The sequence below is a fragment of the Telopea speciosissima genome, chromosome 1 (genome assembly GCF_018873765.1).
Source record: "Telopea speciosissima isolate NSW1024214 ecotype Mountain lineage chromosome 1, Tspe_v1, whole genome shotgun sequence".
NCBI classification, from domain to species: Eukaryota; Viridiplantae; Streptophyta; class Magnoliopsida; order Proteales; family Proteaceae; genus Telopea; species Telopea speciosissima.
Window position 1 is genome coordinate 52,275,998 of NC_057916.1, and position 19,225 is coordinate 52,295,222.

Consider the following 19,225-nt stretch of genomic DNA (forward strand, 5'->3'; position numbering starts at 1 on the left):
CTCTCGAGATGCCAAGCCTGATCGGAGAACTGCTTCTTGACATCATCAAAGCCCTCCAACATCCTCAGGTTCAATCGTCTGATAGCCATTAGAATGTCACTTTCACCTCCCCTGGTGCACCAGAAGTCCCTACAGCAAATGGCCCGGAGCCCATGAACTCGATATCATCATCACTATCATCATCAACATCTCTGGGTCCTCTACCCTCCCCATACCTGACCTGCTCCCCGAAACTATCATAATCGCAGTACAATCCCATCTTCTGTATTACATTGAACCCAAAAGGCCCCTCAGTACTTATTTCCTTGGGGTCATGGTCGAGATCAATCCCAAAATACAAAAAGACTCGGGTAAGCAGTCTACCATGTGGCAAAGTATTCTTGCGGGCAGGATTTAACACCACGCGAGCCATATGCTAGATGATCACATATGGCAGACAAATATGCTGGCTAGTATATAGGGAGTATGCTAGTACTACGGACATCAGAGGAGGCTGAGTGCTGTGTGCCTTGGAAGGAGCCAAATTGGTCTTGGCAATAAAAGTGAGAACCCGCTGCGAAGGAGAAAATCGGGAAAGATCTTCATTCTCATCAGACTTATTGTTGGTGAGAGTCTTGAACAATTTTTGTTTTTCTGCTGGAGACAAACACTTGTTAGGATCACTGCCTGGGGGATGATAGACCCTATCACCCTCTGCAGATACATCAAGGAGAATCCCCAACTCCACCTCATTGAAGACAATGGTGACTCCCTTCACAAAGGAAGTCAACTTGAAGCCATCATCATCCTCTCTAACTAACACCAGATTGGAATAAAATTTCATGACCAATGTGGGATAGTAGAGTTCCGACTGAGTCAGCATGCTGCTCCATTTCTGCTTGTTAAATCTGGCACCCACCTTGTAGGCCAGAAGCTCTTCTACCACAGCATCTCTCTCCACTAGAATTTTCCTGTCGTGGAGGTGTTCCCAGAATATCCCCTCAGTCTTTTCCGAGATAAACCTCCCCACATTGTATGCTGTGGGAATTTCTGTCACAATGGCTAGATCCCTCTTTCTTTTGGGAGCCATGGCTGTTTTCCTACACACAAGACACCACCTAAGGAAGACAACAAATGTAAGCAAATTGGAATAAATGATATATGAATGGCAAATAAGATTGTAGAAGCAAAATGCCTATGTGATGTGAAAATTGTTGCATGAAAAGGGTACACAATGAGACCATAGAACATAAATACCATTGGAAGCATGAGTAACTTGAGGAAAAGGGACAAGATCAATATACATATAAAATCCATATGGGGACCATATAGCACAAGCATGAAGGGATAAAATCAATGTGAGTGATATGTGCTTTTGGGTACTTCACATCCCAATCAATGTCAAACCAACAAATGATTGAATGAAAAACCCCAACAAGAGACAAGGAATTTGAGGAGTTTATCCCAACAAATACCTAGGAATAATCTAAGAAATCCAACTAGGCATGGCAAACATGACGAACAATCTCTAAAATTCTTGTAAAGACTTTGAAATTCAATAAAAGATGCAATATTCATACAAAGACCCACTACCTTAGTGCCATTGATCGATTAGGGCTTGATTCAACTCAAAAACCCTAGTCTCAATCGATTTTGGCATGGTTTTGATGTGTACATGGCCATGCAAATACAATCAAAATCAGACACAATCACAAACTTGAGAGGTTCATCCCTAATCCATGTGAAAGGAAAGGAAGATGAAGAGACACAAGCAAAAACCCCTACAAATGGAAAGGAAAAGAGAAGAGAAAGGAGAAATGGGAAGGAAACCTTACCTTTGAAGTGGAGGAGATCAAATTTAGGCCTTGGATTTGCCAAAAACCCACCAAGGGAGTGCAAGGGAGGCCTGAACGGAAGTCCCTGGAGAGCTTTTTCTCCTACAGTTTTGTCCCTCTCTTTTGGAGCCAAAATGAGTTTTGAAACTCGTGGCTCTATTTTATTAAAATTCTGGGAACGGACGCACGAACGGATCCACTTATCGTGAATCCGCTTAGCACAAAATTGTAAATTTTTGTTTTTAAACCTGCACGGAACAACGAACGGATCCACTTCCATGAGTCCGTCCAAAGATCCGATCGCCTCAGTATTTTTACAAAATTGAGCCTTCTGAAAATGGATGAACGAACGGATTCACGTTCCACATCCGCCCGTTAGTCCGCTTTGCCTATTTTGCGGAGGAGCCATGAACGGACTCATAGCACTAATGCCGCCCATGAGTCCATCCGATTTCTTTTAGGTTTTTGAGCCTAGATTTTTTAGACCTTTTGGCCACACCTATATGTGATGATTATGTGCCTATACCCTAGATTTAACACCCCTATTGTTTGACCCACTCGTGGAAATCATCCAAATCTAGTTTAATGCCTTGAAATTGAAAGGTTAGGGTCTGCACCAATTGGCCAAACTGGTAAGAGATGGTGGCTACTAGTATGTGCTGTAGCTCCCCTCTTATGTGAGAGAAGGAGAGTTACCCTTGAGGATGAAAATCCTTAGACTCCGTGAATTTATTGAACCAAAACTTATGGATAGGAAGCCTAAACCTATACAGTGTAGAAACCTTTGATGAGATAAATAGGATCCAAACTCGTAGCCAGACAAGAGAAAAGTAATTAATAGGCTGGTTTTGAACGACTTAGTTTGAATGACCAATAGAGACCATATGTAATTGAAGGTCATTCAGAACACCCCACAGGTTAGGGACCACTCTATTTGGAATTTTGCTTAGTACATCCAAACCTTGTTGGACTCATTGCTGAAGTCCTGGGTCATGTTTAGACTTCGAAATGACCTAGTATACCATACCTAAGACTTGCCTACCCTTGTGAATTTATTAGGTGACAGGTGCATCTTTAGGGGTATGAATGTAATTATTGAACTTATACTTATGTATATGTGTGAAGTGAAAATATAAATCAAATAAATATACCCCTTAAACCCTAGTGTGTGGCTAGACTAATTTCCCCTATGCTACAAATGTGACCTTGCCTTGACCTCACTATGTTGGTTAGTTGAGTCCCGACCTTAGTCAAGTTAATCGTGGGTTAATAGATAATGAATTTGACAATGACCGGTTAAGCTAATAATTAAAACCTACTTAAAAGAGATGACTTGGACCACAACTATTAGAAGATTGTTGGCCATCGAATGAGGACTGATGTGGACTTTTCCCCTGTGGAAGACTGAGTAGTAGGTTTATAAGGTTGTGAAAGCTGAAACTGAAGGATGTAACAGGACCTTCTCCAACAACAGGTATGAATAGGGTAATGGGTCACCAAATGCGTTCCCTCCGTACTGGGAGTGAACAATAGGAGATTCCATCAATATTCTAAATCATTCTAAAGTTGGGTTAGGTAATGAGACAACCCGAAGTGAAAGCATTCAAAATATGAACCCTATGATTGGGGACTATACAAGGTTAAATCCTATAATTCAAGGATGACCAAAGGGTAATACCAACCTGATCTGGAAGATCTAAGGAACCTTCTGTTCCTTGTGGCTTAACTTAGTGTTTGAAGCCCCATTTCCTTTGGGATATTGTAATCATCGACTCTTAACCTAATTGAGTCTAGGGTTACTGTAGACCACGTACACCCCCTGTGATAATGTGACCCTATAAGGAACAGAAATTGTAAAACCTGGCTTGTCATGCCGTGTAGGCACTGCCCCACCTTGATTGAACCTTTGACTTAGTCTGTGTTGTGGGTGACTAGAGGTGTTGTTATTTAACAATCCTCACCTATTGAGACCTTTAGGTGCCTCAAATTTTGGGGATGAATTTTTTAATAAGGTTGGGGGGATGTTACACCCGCACCCGAAATATACCCTAATACCCCGGGTTAAATTAGACCTTTACCAAAGGGTAGTGCCACGTGGCAATGGTCAACATTTATGGCCTTGAACTTAAAATATTAATATAAGTGTCCCCTCGAAGTCCTGGAAGTACGGGTCAAAGCCCTGTAACTTTCCTCGAAGTTTGGACCTTGACAGCAGCAACGGAGTCACGAACGGACTCACTTGAACTAATACTACTCGAAGATCCGCCCGTGCTGTTACTTGCCCTTTTGATTTATTTATTTTCCTATGGGACCCACATCTCTGTGTCCCGAACACCATAATTTGATCCCCAAACCAGATGAACCCTCACCCTTACCTTCTTATGGTTAATTGGGCCATGAGAGTGGACCCACAAGGCTTGACTTAAATAAATAATGAGTTTTACTATTCTAACTTAAACCAAATAGACTTTAAGGACTAATACGTCTTATAAGACTTAGGGTTGACCCAAACATGTCCTAACTAGATGGACCTAATGGTTTATGACATGGACCAAATAAGACCTAAGGCCCAAATTAAAATCCATTTAAACCAAGAGACCACTAAGTATTTTAGGGGCACCTAAACAAACAAGACCTAAGGTCCCATCTAACCCTTAAAAGATAAAACAAGCCTCCTATTCCCTTATCTCTCCCCCTCCTAAGCAAACCGTGGAGGAGAAGAGACAAGGAAGAAGAAGAAGTGGAAGTAGGAGCTGAATAAGAGGGGAAGGGAAGAAGATGGAAGGCATGCCAAGAAGGCTGGCTACCCCACATCTCCTCCTCTTGCTGTCCGGACAAGGCTTGAAGAGAAGAAGAAGGAGAAGAGACGGAAAGGAAGGGAGGAAGGAAGAGGTAGTGGTTCTTTAAGGCTGGCTGGGGCTGGGATTGGAGCTCCACTCACCAAGGTATGACCTAAACCCTTGGTACATCCCTCTTTCCATTTCCATTTTGATAGATTCTTTGAGCTTGAGCTAACCTAGGGTTCCATTTGGGACTCAAGGTGATGCTCGACCCTTATTGGGAGCTCTAATGGTGCTGACTAAACCCTGGTTCACACTTCTATGAGCTGCTTTGCAGCCATTGCTACTGAACCTTTGGTTCTAAGCCATGAAACCCTACCCTTGGACCAAGTGAGACCAAACCCTTATGAGATCTTGAATCCATGAGGTGAGCTAAGGTTCTAGTGACCCTAGGGAGACCTAAGACACCCCCTCCATGACCCTGAGTGCAAGGTGTACTCCAAGCTTCAAGCTAGAGGAAAGGCCCTTTGAAATCTCAAAAAAGATTTTCGACGGACGCACGACCGGATCCACCAATCGTGGTACCATCCGATGGTCCATCCAGTATAATCTCAGTGACTTGACCTGAATGGAGGCAGGACTGGATTTACTCTGCTGCCTCCACCCGTGGGTCTGTTCCCTCTCGGGTATGTCTCAGGGATCGAACGGATGCAAGGGCGGACTAAGATGGCGCATTCGTCAGAGGATCCGCTCGCTCTCGGATGTGTCTCAGAAATTGAACGGATGCACGAACGGATCCAAGCAAGAAGTTCCGTCCGTGGATCCGCTCCTTGTGTTTTAACCTTTTGGCCTGAACGGAGTCAGGGGCGGACTCACCCTGTTGCTTCCGCCTATGAGTCCGCTCATGCTGTCTTGGTTGAAACTTGATTTTAACCTTGGGGACATAACATGGGGCCCCTTTATACACCTTTTAATGATTGCTTTTGTATTTTTAGGCTACCCAACTTGATGGATAGCTGGTGCACCGGTGAGATTCATGTCAACCACGTCGGGTGACAATCGAGTTCGTTGAGTGGGTTTTGGGTGACTTTGTTGGGTTTGAATATACATATTAAGGAACCATTATCATGCTATTATATAAATATAAGCATTGTGCGCATTGCATTATTTACCTCAAATGTGAACTGTTATGAATGTGATACTATCCTCACCATTGTATCAGGTGACGGTGCTAGGTGTGCCGGTATCGGAACCCCAATTTATTTAATTATGAAAACTATTATATGTCATCCTGATCTGTATGTGTCATGCCGTGCTGGTACCCGGGTACTAGATGGAATGGGACGTTGATGCATCTGAAATACCTCTTGGGACAATAGGACTTGCATGTAGTATATATGTGGCTAGGATGCTTGCTCCCTTATGCTATGACCCTTGCCAACAGGGGTTTGTGTGTTGGATAGTCTGAGCACCTGTTGCCTATGGAGGTGGGAGAGGCCAGGTCAGGGGTAGTGATGGCTATCGGGGTCTGCCACTGGGTGACCTGATGGTTTTTACCAGCGTAGGCTCCCTTGTGATAATTGAAGTTTCACTGGGGCGATAAGTTAAGTGACCCTTTATGTCTCCCAAGTTATCACAGTAGAATTGTGTTAGGTGAAAAATGAATCTATTAGCATGCATCATTCTGCTTGAAATTATTTGTGTGTATGTATGTGTATTCCCCTTTGCTCCCTCACTAGCTAGTGTAGCTGTCCCCGTTACACAACCCCTTTTAGTTGATATACAGGTAATCTCTTGATGAGCATCGTTGGATGTGAATCAAGTGGAGTCGGTGGCTATGACTTGGATGTCGATTTACACCCAAGAATGGTGCCCTAGTGGCGTAATTTATTATTTATTTTTGTATTCATCCACAATCATGTCTAACGTGTTTTCTTTTCCAGGTTGTCAGTTTGGAAGCCCTCCTGGCTGACCTTGGTTCTTCTGATGACAAGAAATATGCCAGTGATCCCTCGGGCTCTGGGCCTGTGTCCAAGGCCCAAGTAGCCCAGTCCAAGTCTCTCCTGTTTTCCTTCCTGCAGTCCCCTTTTCGTGAGGCTGTTGGCGCTGGGAATCTGACCGCTATTGCTGAAGCGCTCTGAACACTGTTATCCTCGCCGAACCTTCCTATCCCTGTCAAGGAATTGCTGGACGGTACCATTACGTTTATGTTCGACGTGACAACTTTGGCCCCTCTTGCTCTCAAAAATGTAAAAGCTCTGGAGGATGCCCTCAAAGAAGGAGATGCCTTGGATGAGAAAGTCAGGAAAATTCGAGACAACCTCCAAGCAATCCTAAATGAGGTGAAGGAAGGGAAAGACAGACTGGCCCAAATTGATCAGAATATCCAAGGCTTGGAAACCCAACTCGTGGCCCTTCGGGTTGACAGGGCCGCTTTAGCTCAAGAAGTTGACAAGAAACTACTTGGCTCCCAAGCCATGACACTTGAGGCCAACTTTGTTAAGACCACTGCAAAGCAGCAAAGGGCACTAAAACCAACTCGCCAAGCCAACCTGGCCGTCGCCAACGAACGCCTATCAGTGATGGAGAAACAATGGAGCAAAATTCAAAAGTCCTTGCCACATGACTTTTTCAAGTAGGCGTGCGTGCCTTCCCCTCCCCCTTTTGATATCAGTCTGAGAGAAAGCACTAGTATTTTGGTTTGTTTGCTTTTTGTTTCGGCGTGCTTGGGCCGTGTTTCCTTCCTCTTTCCCTGTGAATGGAACCTATTTCTCTTATCTCTCGACCTTGCTTTGGGGCGCTCCATCTCTCCCTTGACGTCCCGTTGCTTACCCCAGGTCCCAGATCGTAGGATGGAAAGTCTTAAGGAACTTCCCGTTTATGGGTCTTATCTGGACACTTCCATTCAGACCTCTCAGCCTATAGGTGCCACCTCGGAATACCTGGCAGACCGTAAATGGGCCTTTCCACATTAGGGACAATTATCCCAGCCTAGGGTCTCTTGCACCGATCGGAAGCACGGCCTTTAGGATGATGTTCCCCTCTTGGAAATGCTTAAGGTTGACTTTCCTATTGTAGACCGCTGCAACCTTCTTCTTCTACACTTGCATTCTATCGAGTGCGGCCAGTCGCTCTTCATCCAATTCGTCTACCTCGGCCAGCATCGCCTCACTGTAGGCCGTTGGTGTGAGTCCCTATTGGTACGTGACTTGTGCTAACTTCACACTAATCTCCATGGGAAGCATCGTGTTGTGGCCGTATGTCAGGGCGAAGGGTGTGACGGCTGTGCTAGTCCGCTGTGATGTACTAAATGCCCACAGAACCTTAGAAAGCATGTTTGCCCATCTCCGCGGGTTGTCATCTACCACTTTGGCCAAGCAACCCTTCAATATGTTGTTACTAGCCTCAGCCTGCCCATTGCCTTGTGCATAATATAGGGTGGAATGAGTGAACGTTATCCCCAACTCGGCTATAAAAGCTACAACCTCGTCCCCTGTGAAAACGGTCCCATTGTCACAAGTGATGGTCTCTAGGAGCCCGAACCTGTGAATGATGTGGCTCTTGAGGAACTGGATGATGTCCGCCTGACTAACCGCTTTCATTGGTACTGCTTCAACCCACTTTGTAAAGTAGTTAGTGGCCACGATAATGAAGCAATGCCCCCGCGTGGCGGGGGGAGTAATTTTCCCTATCAAATCCATGGCCCAACCCCTGAATGGCCATGGTTTGATCACTGGATTGAACTCTGCTACCGGCAACCGCTGCAGTGGACCGTGGGTTTGACATGCCCAATAGCCCTTAGCATATCTGATGCAATCCACTGCCACCGTCGGCCAGTAATACCCATGGCGTCAAATCAGCCACCTCATCTTGGGACCAGCCTGATGTGCTCCGTGTATGCCCTCGTGAACTTCGGCCATGATCAATGTGGCCTCATTCAAACTGATGCACCTCAGTAATAGGTCATCTCTTCCCTTTTTGTAGAGGTCTCCCCCAATTAGTACGTATCCTGTGGCCCTGTCCTTGATCCTTTTGTCGAACTGTGGCCCAGGGTTATTCAGGTACTGGGTATTTGGCATTCGCCAATCGGGTTGTGTGTCCTCGACCTGATTGACTTCTACTTGGTTGACCTCGAGGATGGAAGACCGCACCTGCCTCTTAATGATAATGGTCCTTTCCAAGCTGCATCCTGGTAGCCTGATGCCAGACGCCGCCTGAGCCAAACTGTTCATGGCTTGATTCCTCAACCGTGGGATGTGGCGACTGACCACATCCTAGAATCCATCGATCAGCTTCTTGGCCAGCGCATAATACTCAACCAAATGCTCGCTCTCACACCGATATTCACCGGCCAGCTGTCTGATTACCAACTGTGAGTCCCCAATGATCTCCACGGCATCAACTTTCAGGCCGAGAAGTAGGCTGATCCCAAGTATGAGAGCTTCATACTCGGCCTGGTTGTTGGAATAAGGGAAATCAAACTGAAAAGCCATTTGAGTCCCTGTTCCTTTAGGTGACTGCAGCACAACCCCTACCCCTGCAGCCTGTTCAGTTTTGGACCCATCAAAGAAAAGTCTCCAAGGTGTTAGCCCGATGTGTGGCACCTCCACCGTGCCTTTCCTTGCCTCAATAGGAGGGTGGTCAGCAAGGAAATTCGCTAAAGCCTGCCCCTTGACCGCCTTCTGGGGTACATACTGGAGGGCAAACTCGGTCAAGGCGAGGGTCCACTTTCCTATCCTTCCCTTGGAAATGGGCCGCGTAAGCATGTACTTAATCACGTCAGTCCGATAAATCACGTTCACCGTGGTTGGCAAAAGGTAATACCGTAATTTGGTGTAGGATAAAAACAACGCCAAGCAGAGTTTCTCAATGGCTGAGTATCTCAGCTCTACCTCGGGCAAGGCCTGACTTAGGTAAAACACAGCCTGCTCATTCCTGGCCTCGTTGTCCTACGCCAATAAGCTTCCTATCAAACTTTGTGCCGCTGACACATACAGCTTCAAGGGTACTCCCTTCCTTGGAGGCATTAGAACCGGAGGCCTAGTCAAGTAGGCTTTTATTTGATCAAACGCCCTTTGGTGAAGGCTATCCCATCTAAAGACTTCGCCAGCCTTCAGTTTTAACAAGGGGGAGAAAATCTTTGTCCGGCCTACGGAGTTGGGTATGAAGCGCAGGAGGAAATTCACTTGTTCCAAAAACTTTTGTAACTCCTTTTTGTTTGAAGGCCCCTTGGATGGCCTTGGCCTTGTTTTTATCTACTTCTATCCCCTTCTGATGGACCAAGAAGCCAAGGAAATTGCCAGCTGCCACCCCAAAGGCACATTTCAATGGGTTGATCTTCAGGTCGTGGGTCCTCATCTTGGAAAACACCCTTCTCAAGTGATCGAGGTGTTCCTATTCGTGCTTTGACTTGACCACCACATCATCGATGTAGACCTCCACAAAAGTACCAATCATGTCATGGAATATAGTATTCATACCTCTCTAGTAAGTTGCACCAGCGTTCTTCAGTCTGAATGGCATGACCACCCACTCGTACATCCCCAGCGCCCCGGGGAAACAGAAAGCTATCTTTGGGACGTCCTCTTCTGCTATGAATATCTGGTTTTTTATCCTGCATGGCCGTCCATGAAAGACATTATCCAATTTTTATAGCCACGTCGACCAACATATCGGCCACCGGCATCAGGTATTCATCCTTGGGAGTGGCTTTGTTCAGGTCTCTAAAGTCAATACACACCCTTAGTTTCCCGTTCCTTTTTATGACTGGAACTATGTTAGACACCCACTCTACGTATCTGGCGGTCCTAATGAAGCCCGCCTTAAGGAGCCGCTCGATTTTGTCCTTGATTTTTAGGATGACGTTCGGCGCCATGCGCCTGGGCAATTGTTTTATCGGTCTGCAATTATCTTTGATGGGCAACCAATGTTCAACCAACCTTCTGTCTAGACTAGGCATCTCAGAGTAGTCCCAAGCAAAGCAATCCTTAAATTCCTTTAATAAGCTTACAATTTCCTCCCTTAACACAGGTGGGAGTAAACCACTAACATAGATAGGCCGTTGATCTTTGACCGTTCCTAAGTTAACTTCAACTAACGGATCCTGGACCTCCGCCAGTGTTTCTTCCATCTTAGGGGGTGTAGGTAGCAAATCCTGCAGCCTGACTTCGGGGCCGTTCATAACCTCATCCCTGGCCGGGACTTCGGCCACCACGTTCACTTCATGAGACATTCTCTGCTCCAGGCTTGCTACAGTCAGCCAGTGTAGTATGTCTGTAACAGTCGCCTGGTTTGTCTTCATAGGTCATCTTGGTCGGTCTTCCTCCGCCGGTCTCCGATGTTCGGCAGAGCCCCTGTTTGAGGTCCTTTCAGCTGAAATACCTCTTCCAACACTATTGCTGAAGTAACTAAGGATGTAGGTCTCCCATGCTCATCTGCTCCAATGAACCGGATGGGACCGATGTACCCATCGTACAAAGCAGCTTCAGCATGGCTGGAGTCGACCAAGAAAGGCCTATTGTCGGCCATTACCAGCTCGATCTTCCCTCCTTTATACCAAAGTACTAGGAGCTGGTGTAGGGATGAAGGGATGCAGGAATTTGCATGAATCCAATCCCGCCCTAATAGGGCGTTGTAGTTAGCCATGGCATCCATGACGAAGAAGGCCGGTAGGGATGTTTGGTTTTCGACCTTCAAATTGATCGGGAGTACTCCTCTAGGTATAGTTGGCCCACCTAGGAAGTTTGTGACCTAGACATCAGCGGGCAAAAGGTCAGTCTCGTCCTTGCCTAGGCGCTTCATCATTCTTGAGGGCAGGATGTTCACCGTCGCCCCATTGTCTACAAGAACCCTGGCCACCGGCTTGCCATCCATGTGAGATTGGATATAGAGCGGCTTCAGGTGCCGGGTCATCTCTTGGGTTGGCTCCTCAAATATGTCGGCCACCCACCCCTGTGGTACCGGGGTGTCAAAGGTGTACTCTGTCTCTCTTGTGATGATCGTCCGGACGTTGTCCTTCTGGTCCTAGTGGTTCGGTTCCTCGTGGTCTAACTCCTTCTCAGCCTGTTCCTTAGCGGGCACCAGTTCCAAACCCAAGACTCTGGGGGCGCATCCCCTTCGTCCACGTCTCCTTCCAACTCTATCTCCTGGCCGGGCTAGTACTGGAACGTCCTTGGCAAGAGGCCCGTGCTGTCAACCCTAGGGCTGGCACATGTGACTATGTCTCCAAAAACGTCTGGGTCACTATCTTCGGTCTTGTAGTCTGACACGTTTGGTTCTAAGACTGCCCCTTCTCCAGTGACGGCTTCTGGCCCTTAGACCTTCGGAGGTTCGCCAACTGTCTGGCTTTGGTCCGTAGAACTCGTGCCTTGACCATCTTGATCTCGGGAGGTTGTAGCCGCGAACTAAACCATTTGGGGAAGATGAGGGCAATTTGGTCATTTTATTCTTTAATTTTTGTAGGTTTTTATCAAAAGAGCATTTTGGTCATTAGATTCCCTGAAACTAACGTCTAACGTCCCAAATTAACGGACTGGACCAAAGTGCTACACTGTTTTGAAAGTAGGGGAGTTTGCATTTAGAAAAGTTGTAAGAGGGCATTGAGACAAATGGATATTTTTAGGGGGGTATTTGTAAAAAACCCTTATACTTTTACTAAGGCAGTCATTAAAGTCTCATTTAAGTAGACATCCTTGAATAGAAGTTGGTTCTCTGCAGGAGAAAATAGAAGGTAGATCTTCAATGGGAGTCTTTCTAGCAGAAGTTCCCAGGATTGGCCACTATTGAACGATAATACTTTCTCTCTCATGTTTCACATTTTTCACATGTGATATTAATTTTCATCACATGAGATATGAATCTTTTCTTTGGGTTGCAAGTTTGTATGTGAATGTATTATGGTAACCCAATATTTCATATAATCTTACCTTATAAAGTCCAGTGAGTTGCTCACTCCATGTAATCTCTATATATTGTCCAATTGGAGAATCAAATTCTTTAAGGAATAATATCAGATTTATCATCGTGTCCAGAGCCCAATACTCTCCAATGAGAATTTGTTTTTTTCTTCCTGGGATGTTTTCTCTTTTCCATCATGGGATACGAATTCAATTCCTCCATGGTTAGCTCTCTAACCCTTACACCACTTCCCCCTTTCCTAATGCTCATCACTATATCTCCATTAAACTCACCTCTAAGAATTTTTTGTTTTGGCAAAATCAAGTTGAACCCTTTCTCGATGGCCAAAACCTGTTTGATCATCTCGATGGAAGTACACCATGCCCTAATGATCCTGTTGAACGTGCTCACTGGCATTGTCAAGATTCCATGATTCACAGTCTTCTTATTGCCTAAGGGTGTCAACCGGTTCGGTTTCGGTTCGGTTCCATGCCTTGTGGGTGTGACCCAAAACTGAACTGAAACCCGAGTCGGTTATGGGATTAACAATCGAATCTGAAACACCTCGGCTTGGTTCGGTCTCGATTCTAATTCGGTTTAAAAAAATGGTTCTAATTCGGGTCTAATTCGATTTTTAATACATTATAATACGGTTCCATGTTTTATAGGCTGCTAGTTCATCCATTGTTACTACTTTGCTGTGTTCTCAAGGAATTCTATTTGTATAAATAAATGCTCACAAAACCTTAAAGGAACACATCAAAATTATAATTTCAAAAGAAAACACATCAATAAATCATAGAGAAACACATCAAAATTAGTTGTTTCGAAAGATAGTATCATTTTGATTTTGGTGCATACCGTTTTGGTTACTTTACTTACTTTATTAATTATCATTTACCCAAAAGATATTAAAAGATATAGGGTTTGGGAATAAATGGGTATTCGGTTCGATTTCGGTTCAAACCTACGGGTCTGAACGTAAAATTGAAACCGGACCGAATCGAATTAATTATCATACATCTGAACCAAAACCAAACCGAATTAATTTGGTTCGGCTCGATTTCGGGTTCGGTTTGGTTTTGATACCCTTATTCTTGCCTCTCTCTCTGAAGAAGTTTTTTCGTTAGTTCTTGGCAAGAAAACAAGCCGAGCTAATTGGGACACATTAACCACTACTTTCTCTTCTTCTGAGAGCCAAATTATGTCCCTGACAATGGCCCTTCAAGATCTAACATAGAAACCTGATGAACCTGTCTCAGATTTTTTACGGCGTGCAAAAACAATTGCTACCGAACTCAGTGTTGCTGCCGAAGAAGAAAACCAATGTTCCTAAGAAAGCATTCTTTGCTGCCACTGTTAGTTCTGTATTGTCTCAACATTCTTTGGCCGCTAAGTATAAAGACCCTGGATGCCCCACTATCTATTGTTTTATTGGTAACACTAAGATTGGCCACGTCTCCTTGATTTAGGAGCAAGTGTGAATTTAATACCTTATTCAGTGTACCAACAGTTAGGGCTAGGAGACCTTAAACCAACCACGGTTACACTTCAGTTAGCTAACAAATCGGTTAAGACTCCTAAGGGCATGGTAGAGGATGTTCTAGTTAAGGTGGGTGAATTTTTGTATCCTGTGGATTTCATTGTTCTAGACACCCAACCTGTTGTTTGTATTAGAGATCAAATCCCTATCATCCTGGGTAGACCATTTCTTGCTACTAGTAATGCTCTGATTAATTGTAGGAGTGGTCTCAAGAAGCTTTCTTTTGGTAGTTCTTCTCATGAGTTTCATGTCTTTCGATTAAGAAAGTAGCCCCACATTACTGAGGAAGTTCATATGTTGCATGATGTTTCTAATTATATTAGGCCTAATGTTTCTATTGATTTTGAATCAGATTTTCATGATACATTAGACCATCTAGATCCATATCAGGTGTTTGATTGTCATACTGAGGATTGTTTTGTCCCACATATTGATTTGTCCAAACCTCCTAGGTTTGATGATTTTATTGAGGAGGACAATATTAGTCATGATGCTTTTCAAGCATATTGTCGTGAACCTTATTTGGCAAACCAAGTTATGCAAAGGGCGAATAGTTTTATTGCTAGTATTGATTTGAGTAAACCTCCCATTTTTTATGATTATCTTGGTGAGGTTACTAATATTCATGATTTGATGCTTACTGCAATCCGTTCTTGGTTGATTTTTGCGATAATGACATGCATTCTGCATTAATCATGGGAGGGAATGGGAGGATTTGTCTACATGGACTATTTTTCACTGCCTTTATTTTCCACTGTCCCATGTGGACAGATTTTTCTGTTGTGTATTTATCATTTGTGCTTAATTTCCATGTTATTTCTCACTTTACTAAATTTCATGGTCGAGTATTTTCTGGTTCTGAAGCTCTTTTTACATTTATCGGCCATGGATTGAGATTTCTGTTGATGCTCCTAGTACCTTTTGTAGAGCTCATGACTTTTCATGATCCTGTTTGTTGATTATATCTGGTAAGCCCCCTCATCCCCTCCCTTGTCTTTAATTTTTATTTTCTGTATGCATTGAGGACATTGCATAATTTAAGTATGGGGGGGGATTTCATCGAATTGTAGTCTTTACTTTGGTTTGAGAATGAAAGTGTAGCATCTTTAGTTTACTTTTCTGAAGACTTTGAGAGCATCCAAATATCCGACACTTTGATGTAATAAAAATTCCGTATTGAGGAGGGAATTGAAATATACCGATCAAAGGGATTTTAAATTCCTTTAAAGTACACAGTCTACTGAGAGAGTCGATTTTGTTAATCATCTTGTTTACACGAGTTTTGGTTAGATGCTAAGGTTGAACCATGATACACTTGCATGATATAGTTGATTGCCAAACAAAAAATTATTTTCTCTTTGATCCAGTCTTTACTTGTAGCCTATTTGGTTTGAGTAAGTTAGCCCGAGGGGTGTTTTACACCTAATTCCTTAATGCCATCTGGTTTGAGAGTAATTGGCCTAAAGGTTGCCACAAAAGCCACCTAGAAAGCTTAAAAGGTCAAGACATTGCACGAATTGGAGTAGAATAAAAATAAATAAATTAATTAAAAGTTTGAACTCATATAGCATCAATGTCTAAAGCCACAATGTGGCAATCAAATGATATATGCACTGAGAATCTATTCCAACACTACTTAGTAACTTGGGTGTCTGGTGCAAGCCTTGCATGTCATTCAAGCTAATTGTCATGGAGGGACATTTGAGTTCAATACTTGGAAAAATATGGCAAGTAAAATTAAAGAGAAATTGAAATTGTGCATGTGTTTAAAGGTTTTACCAGGGTTCCGAGCTAAAATCTTTTGTAGCCTAGATGACCCACTTGATCTAATCTTAAGGTAAAATAGTGTGATTCACTTTACCCCAAACCTCCCTTAGTTAGATGTATGACAATTTTCCAACTCAGAGTGGGATAATAAAGTTCAAGTGTGGGGGAATATCTGGAAATCTCATAGTAAATTGTTTTCAATTTTAAGCGGTTGCACTCTTTTTCTTGGTCATGGTACGGATTTACAATTGAATTTTAGGTGTATATTTTCTGCAAACACCCACAAGACCTCACTCATCCACTAGGGATAACCTAGGGATTTAAAGGGCTTGTTGCACATACTAAGTACAATCGTGATTCCTACGAAAGTGAGTTAGGGTTTTTTTTTTTGCATTCTAGGTTAGTTTTTCTTTTTGCTTTACTCGAGAACGAGCAAAGTCTAAGTGTGGGGGAATCTGATGAGCACATTAATGTGTGAAATCTTAGGGCATAAGCATGCATTTTACTCACATTTTACGGAGCTACTCGGGTATTTCTCTGTGTTTTTCAGGTTTTAGGTCATTTTTGGTTATTTTATGCTATTGAGAGCTATATCTCCCAAGTTACACGTACAGTGATCCAATTTCTTTTCATGGTTGTGAAGAGGACGGAATTCTGAGCAAGGTGGATCACTTGCATGTCAAGTACGCATTCATTTAGGCCATCATGCAAGTGATTATTCTTTTTGAGCCAGAAAAGAATAATAGGCCAGAAAATAAGTTGAAGTGCAAGCCCGAGCCCAGAACCAAGGAAGGATTTGATGCAATCTAGGCACCAGTCTATCCATAGATCAATTCACAAGTGATCAAGGACGAGATGGGAAGAAGTTTCACTGAAGATCCAAGGGCATAATTGTAATTTTTAAAAATTGGGAAATTTTCAGAAGATATCCGATATTGGGCTCATATCGTCTGGAACATTAATTGGAGCAACTTTAATTCTCGGATTGGGCCCATCCAGGGCCAGGATGGAGAGATATTTTCAAAAAGAGAATTTTATCCACTTTCCAATTCACTTTTCTATTTATAGCCTGATGTCTAGGATTCGGCTCTGGCTGGCTAGGCAAGTTTCCTTTTTCCTTCTCATGTAGGATTGTGACAAGTTGGGTGAGTTGCTTCTCCACATTATTATGGCTTGTCATGAGAAGGGCCAAGCTTTTCTTCAGCTCACTTATTCTTTTTGCCTCTCCTATATTGGTAAACCCAGGAGGTTGCTGATAAGCTACAAGGAGAGGTGGCCTAGCAGAATTCATTGGAGGTCCTAAATGAGGACGAAGGGGAAGGGGATGAGGAGACATACTTGGGTTTTGTGGTGCATAATTAGGCCTTTGGAGACCAAACTGGCCTTGATGGTGAAAGTTAGATGGATCTACTTGGTTCCCTTGATTCCAGGAGAAATTAGGGTGATTTCTCCATCCTGGATTGTAAGTGTTGCTATATGGATTATTTTGGTAAAGAGCACTTACATTCTCAGTGTTGAAATTATCCGCAAAGGTGTTGGGGCATTCCTCCATAAGATGATCAGGTGTATGGCACCAAATGCACATGGAGACATGATTGACTTGGTTAACTGGGATAGGCTCCTTAGGGACTATGTATTCCAACCTTTTGATGAGGTTATCAAGTTTGGCTTCTTTGGCTGGTATACCCTCAATGAAGTAACCCTTAGTGATCCTTTCAGACTCTTGGGTGGATTCTCAATCCCTAGTCTTATCAGCCAAGTTGGTCAAAAATGTCTAAGCCTCATTCTCATCAATAAAAGAGGTAATCCAGTAGGACACAGAGACTCTAAAAGTTGCTTGGGCTGACAGTCAATGCCCTCATAAATGATTCGATAAATTTATCCCAAGTCAATACCGTTGTGAGGGCATTCTAATAGGAGATCCTTGAACCTTTCCATGAATCTAGAGAAGGACTCATGTGATTTCTGCCTAAATTGAAGAATGTCACTCTTGAGTTTATTAGTTTTGTGAAGAGGGAAAAACTTTCTCAAGAAGACAATTGTAAACTGATCCCATGTAGTAATGGAATTAGTCAACAGTCCATAGAGCCACTTCTTGGCATGGTCTTTTAGAGCAAAGGTTATGAACCGAAGTTTAACTGCATCGTCAGATAAATTTTGGACTTAATTAGAACACAAACCTCCTCAAATTCCCTAAGGAAGAGATAGGCATCTTCATTGGCCATTCCATGGAAATGGGGCAATATACTAATGAAGTTGGTCTTGAGTTCATAATTATTTCCTGTAGCAATTGGTAGACTGATGCAGGAAGGCTGTGCAGCCCTAGTAGGGTAGAATCTATCCTTAAGAGTCTTAGGCTGAGGTTGTTCAATCATGGTCAAAGGTGGTGGAGGTGGTATTTTAACAAGTCGGTTGGTTGAGTCACGGGTACTTTAGCCACCTAAACCAATTTAGAAGTCTTTTTTTTTTAATTTATAAAGAAAAATAAAAAGACTAGAAAAAAACACTAAAAACACGAGAGAGCTCAAGATAGTTAGTGCATCTGCCCCTCAAAGGTTGAAACAATGATTCCAAAGTTGTAAGGTTACCATATAGGTTGACAGGAAGGGAATCCGTATAGTCTTCACTAGCCACCTACGTGCGACTCCAATTGGATTTTGACGTAGAGTGGAGGACTACTATATGTTTTTGTTTTCAAACAAAGGCACTCACTATGTTGCTTTCCTGTTATCAAAGTTAGTCACCTCCAAAAATAGGTCACATGCCAATCCAAACCACCCAAACGAATCAAGGGGCAACGTCATAGGTGATGAAATCCCATGAGGTACACCCAAGATTGGCTGGGTTTGGGCATATGAAAAATTTTGGATTGAGCGCACATCCTTTGAAACAGAAGAGAAACAAGATGAGGTTTTCTTTTTTTTTTTTTAGAAAACAAAACAAAACAAAATAAAATCACTTCGATTTACTTAAAAATAAGAAAAACAAAGTGGACAATTATCTACCCGGCAGCAGTGCCAAAAACTTGTTTGAGTTAAAAAAAATACCGCAAGCGTACAGGTCAAACATAGGGAAATGTAGCCACTCTATTTTACCTTTCTCACGTAAGGCGAAAGTGTAACAAGTGATAGATTAAGCTAAACTATGGTCCTAACACATGCATCTACCGAAATTGACGTCCTAAACATTTATCTAGATACGGGAAATACTGAATTATAAATAGAATGAACCTAAAAACTAAGGACTTAATTTGCCTAGGATAAAACCCAAAGTTGAGAATGAGAAACAATTTAAAATGCTAAAATAAAATAAAATAAAAAGAAAAGAAGAAGACAATTACCTTGGGGGAAAGGTTGCACTCCCCACACGATCCTGCAAGTTGGAGAAGCTTGAGTGATGAAGATGCTAATTAATTATAAATCCAT

General features: G+C 43.2%; 1 protein-coding gene and 1 non-coding gene across 2 annotated transcripts; one reads left to right on the forward strand and one right to left on the reverse strand.

Moving 5' to 3' along the window:
* Positions 1–7,788: 7,788 nt before the first annotated feature.
* On the reverse strand, positions 7,789–8,196 carry LOC122651129. The gene has a single exon (XM_043844455.1). It carries the CDS (start codon positions 8,194–8,196, stop codon positions 7,789–7,791), a length of 408 nt encoding a protein of 135 aa, XP_043700390.1.
* A 9,495-nt stretch (positions 8,197–17,691) lies between these two features.
* On the forward strand, positions 17,692–17,798 carry LOC122649221. The gene has a single exon (XR_006331195.1). It is a non-coding gene; the product is annotated as a small nucleolar RNA R71 (small nucleolar RNA).
* Positions 17,799–19,225: the final 1,427 nt, after the last annotated feature.